The sequence below is a fragment of the Rhinolophus sinicus genome, chromosome 2, assembly GCF_057876585.1.
Source record: "Rhinolophus sinicus isolate RSI-liver-muscle chromosome 2, RSI-T2T, whole genome shotgun sequence".
NCBI classification, from domain to species: Eukaryota; Metazoa; Chordata; class Mammalia; order Chiroptera; family Rhinolophidae; genus Rhinolophus; species Rhinolophus sinicus.
Window position 1 is genome coordinate 92,103,628 of NC_142502.1, and position 8,087 is coordinate 92,111,714.

Sequence of the window (8,087 nt, forward strand, 5' to 3'; positions counted from 1 at the left end):
CTAATAAATACAGTATCTGGAACGACTGAGTGTACTTGCATGGAAACGAATCGGGAAGACATTTGGGGCTCATTTGGCTAAAATAAATTGCATGCTCTTGAAGTTTACACAATAGATCCATCTGTTTTTGGCGGCTCGGGGAGCTCTTTCTTCATTATTCCTGCCCCCTCCCCTTTTGGTCTGCCTTACTGTCTGTCTCTACCTCATTTCTCAATTGAGTCTTGCAAGTTAGCACGATTACCTCATGGCTATAAAACAAAAAGAACCATACTTTTCAAGTGTCTCCAAAGGGACTTCAGATATCTCTCTGGATATATTGCCTTCACTGGTGAAATTTTCCCGGAGGCTGTTCTTTTAAGTCTTAATATCTGTCTCACTGCAACAAGGGGGGGGGGGGGGGGGAAGCCTTGCTCTTTGGTGCCGGGGAACATTTAACAGAAGTATAGAGAGGAGCTCAGCCAAGAAGATGATCTTCCAACTGTCCTGTTTCTTGGCTACCGATATAAATAAGAGCGACTGCAGCCACAACATTTTCAAGTTAGCAGAAGGAAAATATACTTATCAGTGGTGACTGCTTTTAAAAATAACATTTATTGTTTTTCTAATTATAAAAAGTTAAGATGTCCCTGTAGAGAATTTGGAAAGCTCAAAGGAGCATAAGGAATACATTAAGTTACTCATTTTGTGAATGTTTTGATAACTTTATGCTCAAAGCCTTTTGTAAGACGATAAGACCCTCTTCTGTGGAAATCTGCCTTTCTTGTTTAGAGTATCTGTCTTCTCTTTTAGTATCTAAATCTTATAAGTGTTCTGCATTTGCTATAAACTCAGTACTGAACCATGAACTTTCTGAATTAATAAAATAAAAAATTAATTTATTACAAATATCCTGATGACTCAATTTCTGGTTAGAGATACCACAGATGACACAATGCTTGAGTTGCAGTGTTGCAAACCAATTTTGATGGATGTTGTAAATATTAAGGTAAAGGGAGGAAAGAAGTCAGTTTGTGGGAACAAAATTTTTTTTTTTTTGGTGGGGGGAATTAACAGTCAATTTTATTGGGCTCAGACCAGGAATCCATGGGTCTTGAGGACCTCTGTGTATCTGTGTTTTCTTCTCCATGTTCTTTTTGGCCTATTTCCGTAGCCTCATGAGCTGTATTTTTTCTTCTGGTAATGAATCTTGGCCTTCTCCTTCCTCTTCTCCTCCACAGTGGCTGTAACTGCCTGGTACTTCAGCCAACCTCATGAGCCAGGCGCCTTACGTAAGCTAACTTATGTGTAGGCTTCAGGCGCACAACCTTGAGGGCGGCAGGAACCACCATTCGCTTTTTCTTGTCATCGGGTGGTGGGATCCCATCAAACATCTTGAGGGGGTCCAGGGTGACCTAGCCCCTCTTGGTCTTGAGGGGTAGCGTGCCTTGCTCGGTCCGCCAACAGATGCGGCTGGAAGCTCAGCAGTGGTAGGGGCCTAAGGATGGGTTGGGGTTTATCCGCTTGCAGAGGAAGACCAAGTACTTTAACTAGAAATTGCCAGAAATGTTGATGCCCTCACAGCGCACGACTACCACCTTTGGGCCCGGCAGTACCTGCTTGGCCATGATGGCTTCCAGGTGGCCCAGGAGATGACCTCAGGCATGGAGCACCAGACCCTGCCCCTCTGCCATCCTCGACAGCCATCTGGGAAAGCGAGCAATTCTTTTTCTTATAGAAAAAAAATGTAAATAACTTTAGAGAAATCTGAAATTCAACCAACTACTGGTTATCCTGCATAAAGTGAGGAATACCATACTCAGTACCTGAATTAAGATTTTTCTAGAAGAATCATTTTAAATGGTTTCTGGCTGTTGCTGTACTTTTTAGCTCCAATGTGGCAATGCTCAAACCGTTCCTAGGGGCATTTTTCATATTACAAGAGAGCCATCACTTCAGCATTCTGTCTTTACAAGTTATGTTGGAAATCATGTGCTTAATTTCCATTGATAGGATCCTTTGGCAAAAGTGGGGGAAAATTAAATATTTAAAGTTTTGAACTGAGTGCAGGAAATAGGTGGGTGGACTTCTTAGTCTATTGACATGTGATTTGTGGGTGGGAATTTCTTTTTTAAGCAAGAACAGTGCACTATATTGACTGACCATGTGGTCCAATGCAATGTCCCTGAGAAACAGAGTGTAGACAAGTGCTCTTTGTCTGAGTGAATAAAAAACGTGTATTGGCATGAATGGCCATGTGCATTTTTGGGGAGGAGGGGCACATGCCCGGGCCTATTGAATTAAACATTTAAAAGCATATGCATAAGATAAAACTTGTCTGTGGATCAGAAGGGGATCCTCTGGGAATACGTGTTATCCAAGTTTTCAACTTGCACTGGAAGCATAAGCAGTGTGTGGGTGGCTGGATAGAGGAAAAACGCTGTTGGAACCTTAGACGTGTCCCGTAATCAGTGGTCTTCAGAATCTGCAGCCAGTTGCAAGAACCTCTCCGGCCTTAAAGGCTGTAAAAGAGGCCGTCATGTTTGCTTTGTGTGTTTTACAACTATTCAACGTAATGCTTTGCAATGAGGATCAATGTTTTCCTGATGGAGGAGCTTGAAGTTTCTCTTGACATGGGTGAGTGGAGTCATGAGGGTTCTAATGAGTGGTGATTAACAGCTCTGGGAAGAGTGCACATCACTTCCTGAAGCCTGCCCTGTGTGATCTCGCCACCGGGCTTTCAGATTTTCATCTGTGCCGAAGAGCCAATAAAAAGATAAAAGTCAATGGACTGAAAATGCCCCACATGCCTGCCAGAGTTCTAGAGTATAGTGTTGAACAGTAGGGCCAAGTAGAGATGTCAAGCAGACTTGAGATGAGCCCTGGCTTTCACCCTCTCTGTGCTTTAGTCATTTCACCTGGAATGGGGTGCTACCACCTATCACTTCCTCCATCTCCACTGTACACCTGGGACAGCCATGATTATACCTCACCTGACCACTGTTAACAGCATGTCAACTGGTCTCCCTGCTTTGATTCTTGTCTCCCTAAAATCCATTCTCCACACACCAGCCAGAGTGGTCATGAAGCTCACTATCTCCATCGGAAACCATCTTCTTCATTTGCTTCTTTTTTATTGTCTCTCTGGCGCCCACTCCAGAATGCAAGCTTCTCGCGCATGCTCTCCATTATATGCTTAAGAGTTGATACACTGGCTCCAGAGGGGTGGGCCTCACTCCTTCTAGCCGCTTTTGCCTCTGCTGCTCTGTTCTCATTCTTTCAAAGTTTTATTTAATTCCTGAGCTAGTTTGAAATGGGAGTCAGGCAACCAGGATCTAGTCTTAGTTCTGCCACTTACTGGTTGGGAGCATTTAGTTAAGAAAATCACTTAACTTCTCTAGGCCTCTGTTTCTTTATTTGTGAAAAGAAGGTGTATTAGTTTTCTTGGGCTTCCATAATAAAATACCACAGACTGAGAAGCTTAAACAACAGAAATATATTTTCTCACAATTCCAGAGGCTAGATGTAATACACTAGATATTATGTAAGACCTTTTCTGGCTCTACAGAGTTATATTTTAAGTTGGAGATCTTCCTCTTCGCTTCCTTGTCCAGTTCCACTCCTGTGAGGTAACAGCTTGGTACACAAGCTTCCTAATTTTTAATGCTCATACATATCCTCACGTATATTTTTAAAGGATTTAAAAGTGCGTGTGTGGTGTGTTTGTGTGTATGTGTGTATCTAGCAATAACTTAAGAACTGTCAAAATGGGAGAATTTATCTCTAAAATATTAAATGGAACAAAAACTAGCGTCTGAGAAAAGATTTTAGTTTCCTTTTTCCGTATAATTTTTAAGTATATAATAAAACTTTTTTTTTTTGTTCTCTCCTACAGCTGGAAACTGACAAACTGGCTCTCCCGATGAGCCCCAGTCCGCTCAGCCCGAGCCCTATCCCCAGCCCCAACACGAAACTTGAGAATTCCGCTCTCCTGACCGTGGAGCCCTCCCCCCTGGAGAAGAACAAGGGCTTCTTCGTGGATGAGTCTGAGCCCCTTCTTCGCTGTGACTCTACATCCAGCGGCTCCTCTGCATTGAGCAGGACGGGCTCCTTTATTACCAAAGGTGCAGACATTCTTTAAGCCTCCCCCCACCAAAGCCCCCAGGGTTTCTCCCTCTCCACTCCCACAGTCCAGTAGTAGTTGAATCATTCTAGGACAGGAAGACCTGTCCTAGACTGCAAGATAAGGCTGGCCTGAGAGAAAGCACGTCGTTAGCCAGTGGGGACATGCCTAGAAAACCTTTACAGCTCTTCACTGCCTGGCTGAGAGTCTGCCGTCCAGGGTCTCCAGTCACCCTTATCTCCTGAGCTATCAAATGCGTGTTTCAGGGAAGGTCTGATAAAAAGTAGTCTGGCAGGTTTTTTTGAAAATTATTTACCAGGCTTGCAGAGCCAAGGATTTAAAGTACTAACCTATTATGAGTATCTGAAGTACGTATAGGTTTTAGGGACTCAAAGCATAGGTTTTTTAGTGACTTGAATGCAAATTTGCTGTTAAGCTTGATTGCATATAATAATGTTTTAAACATTATGGATTGGTGCTTTGATGTATAATTTGCCACTTTCAGTTTTTAATAGGAGGGTAGAGAATTAGCAAGTACACTAGACTCATGACGTTTTTGTTAGAAATTTTCTAGTTTGTTTAATTCCAGCTATATTTTAGTGAGAGGGTTATGTTTTATGTTATAGTTTATATGTTTATAAAATCTGTTCTATTTTACATATTTATATTTTATACATTTTATACACTTCACGTATTTATATTTACTTAAAATTTGTGTAAAATGTATTTTAGTGTGTACTTTGTTACATATTATATTATAGAGAAAGCTTTTTATACTAGTAATAAAAGTTATAATTCCTTACTCCATTGTAAGGTGTGACCCAAGAAACACTGTTTTCTTGTGTGCTTTTGCTCTTAGCAGTTTAGTCTTAAAATATAGCAACATAGTTAGAAAGTCATATAAGCACATTACAAGTGACTTGGAATTTTTGAGGGGAAAGGGTGGGAAGTTTTTATTTTGTTTTAGTTTTTCAGTTTTTTAACACGTTGCGTACGGCGGGGTTTAAATCCCTCATACCCCTCTGTTCCGGCAGGTTTTTAAAAGAAACTACTTTAAAATGCACTCTTCTCTTTAAAGCGTAAATGCTTCTATGTCATTTATTATTTTTCTATAAATAATAGATTCTACAAATAAATTATTCTATAAATTATTCTATAAATAATTATTCTACAAATAATTCAATAAAATATGCAAAGTAAAAAGAGTCAACAGTAAAAACGAGAATTCTCGTTATCCGTCCTTAACGCATGGCTCAGAAAAAAAACGAAGATTCTCGTGATCCGTATGCAACGTGTTAAAATATTATAGCATTCTCCGGAGTTTTAGAAGAATTTAGAAGAAGTTCTTTAGGTGTAGCAGACGTCATGTCAAAGGACACATCAACAACGCGTTCAAGTTCAATTAGATCCTTGTCTGATCCACATTGGGCAAATCTTGTTATTGTGTGCACAATGCAAGTAATACAATGCAAGTACAATACAATCCTGTGTTGTTTGAAAGGTGCCAGAGGTCCTCTCCCTCTCTTTGGGGTGGGGTGGGGATAGACTGGGGAGGCAGGAGCTATCACTCTTCCTTCTCCTCCATGACCGCCCAGTGCAGTCCCTTTACAGCTGTCCCCTTCTCTTCCCTGCAGAAAAGAAGGACACAGTGTTGCGTCAGGTACGCCTGGACCCCTGCGACTTACAGCCTATTTTTGATGATATGCTCCACATTCTGAATCCAGAGGAGCTGCGAGTGATTGAAGAGATCCCTCAGGCTGAGGACAAGCTGGACCGGCTATTTGAAATTATTGGAGTGAAGAGCCAGGAAGCCAGCCAGACCCTCCTGGACTCTGTTTATAGCCATCTTCCCGACTTACTGTAGAACTCAAGGGATGCTGCACTCTGGAAATGACTCATTTTAGGGACAGGGTGTTTTGTTTTGTTTTGTGTGTGTGTGTGTGTGTGTGTGTGTGTGTGTGTGTGTGTAACAGAGTATATGGCCAGTGTTTTGAGCTTTCTTGTTTTCTTTTTTTTGAACCCTTCTGGGAAGTTAGTTTATAAACCTTTTCAAGGTGTAACTGTTGCAAAATACCCACCACTGACGTTTTTTAGGTTCCATATTTTCTGTTTTGCCTTACGTATTTTCAAAATTATTCTGTGCACTTTAAATTCACTTAAACGTGCCACAAATGCAGTGTGACTATTCCAGCACGCTGGATTGTGAGCCTTTTCTTTAAAAATGTAATGCCATCTTGTGAATTCTGTACGCTGTCGTCATGTCTCAGATCCACACCTACTTGTTTTATTCTTACTATTTTTTTTTTTTTTAATTATATGTCATTTACGGATTTTTCTTAAGGGTTAAGGAAATGTAAGACCCCACTGAGTTACTGTAATTCAATTAGATTTTGAGTTATCTTTTTAATATGCCTTGTTGTATAGTTCATATTCATGGCAGAAACTTGACCACACTGTTGCTGATTGTGCGGTTTTCATCTGGACACCGTGTAGAATGCTTGAGTACTTGTGCTCCTCTTACACCAATATGCTCTGGGCTGGAGACATGAAATCCTCGCGCCATCAGAACTTGCTATTTAAGTGGCTTCACAACTAGGCCACCAAAAAACTTGAACTTCATCTTTTAGGGATTGAGCTGTTTTGGAACATATTGCTGCACTTTGGAAAGTCACCATTGAGTGCCAGCGGCACCTTTTCCATAGGGAATTTGCCCAGCTTTGCTTTGAAGATGTCTTGTTTTTTTTTATACACACATAGTTGATAGGTCCAGTCTGCCCTCCGAGACCACCAGCACTTGGTCTTGGTGGATGCCTTCATTACCTGATCAATTTAAGTAAAAATGTCTGCAGCTGTAAGGACTCTTGTCTGATATATTTGCAACTATGCTCCCACTTATAAACATACTCTCTAAAGCTCAGTTGCCAGATTCTAATGCAAAGGTGGTGTGGAATCCCTTTGTGTGGGCAGGGTTTGTGGATAGTGGTAAGGGACTGATATCAGAAAAATGCCTTCAAGTGTACTAATTTATTAATAAATATTAGGTGTTTGTTACTTGAGTCGTTTGTGTATATTTATTTAATCCTTGCCTTGTACATGTGCCTAAGTTACAACTCTTTGAAAATATGTATATTCTAAAAACCTCATAATTCTAATCTATATCATGTAAATCAGCAAAGGTTTGTGTCTGAAAAAGTACCAGGAGATTCACAGAAAAAGACTACCAAGCATGAAATGACCAAGCGTTTTCTAGTCTTTGGGGGTAAGCCTGAGGCTCCTGTTTTGAGATTGTTCCTATTTTAAGAAATGAGGATTTGGGGGTGGAGAGGTACAAATGGTAAGTAGGCCTTGGAATGTATTCATCTTACTCATTTCCACCTAAGAAATTTACCACTTGTGGGACGGTCTATAAAAGTTCACAGGCTTCTCTATATGAAACCTCACTGCCCCCGAGTAATTTCAAGGGTCTTTCTTGGCAGTAAGGCAGAGTGAAATCTTATGGTAGGCTATATTACATTATATTTATTATATTTCATATGTTATCACATTGCTTAGCTTGGGAACCCTGGCTCTATAGAATTTCCAATGGCCAGAACCTTAGCAATTTTGAGTTCCTATTTCAATGAGAAACTGGAAATAGAGAACCCTGTCTGAACACCTTGAAACCCATGTCAGTGACATTACGGGGGTTTTCTGGTTTCATCCACTTCCACGTGGATGGTTTCTAGAGAACTATCCTGGTATTTGGTTTCACTGGTTCTCAGGCTAGGTTTTCCCTCTTTTGTTGACAGAAGATAGGAACTCTTCACATACACACAGGCACACACAAAGCAAACTAAAATGGGTCATAGATGGTAGTGGGAAAGACAGATTTTGTATTTCAGAGGATTTCAGGACTGCCACTTACTGTGGGCATGGAAAACAATGAATGAATGCAAAAATGTTATGGTTATTAAGTTTGTAAATTATTTGTAGCTTGGGGATGCTTTTA

At 40.7% G+C, this 8,087-nt stretch overlaps 1 protein-coding gene and 1 pseudogene across 1 annotated transcript in view; one reads left to right on the top strand and one right to left on the bottom strand.

Annotated features, from left to right (window-relative positions):
- Positions 1-7,150, top strand: part of TNFRSF21 (TNF receptor superfamily member 21) — a 67,128-nt gene extending 59,978 nt beyond the window's left edge. Inside the window, exons 5-6 of the mRNA XM_019734754.3 lie at positions 3,872-4,100; positions 5,734-7,150. Of these exons, the coding sequence (XP_019590313.3) occupies positions 3,872-4,100; positions 5,734-5,963 (459 nt within the window). The 3' untranslated portion in view covers positions 5,964-7,150. The remainder of the gene's footprint in view (positions 1-3,871; positions 4,101-5,733) is intronic.
- Positions 931-1,814, bottom strand: LOC109448950 (large ribosomal subunit protein uL13 pseudogene; annotated as a pseudogene).
- Positions 7,151-8,087: the final 937 nt, after the last annotated feature.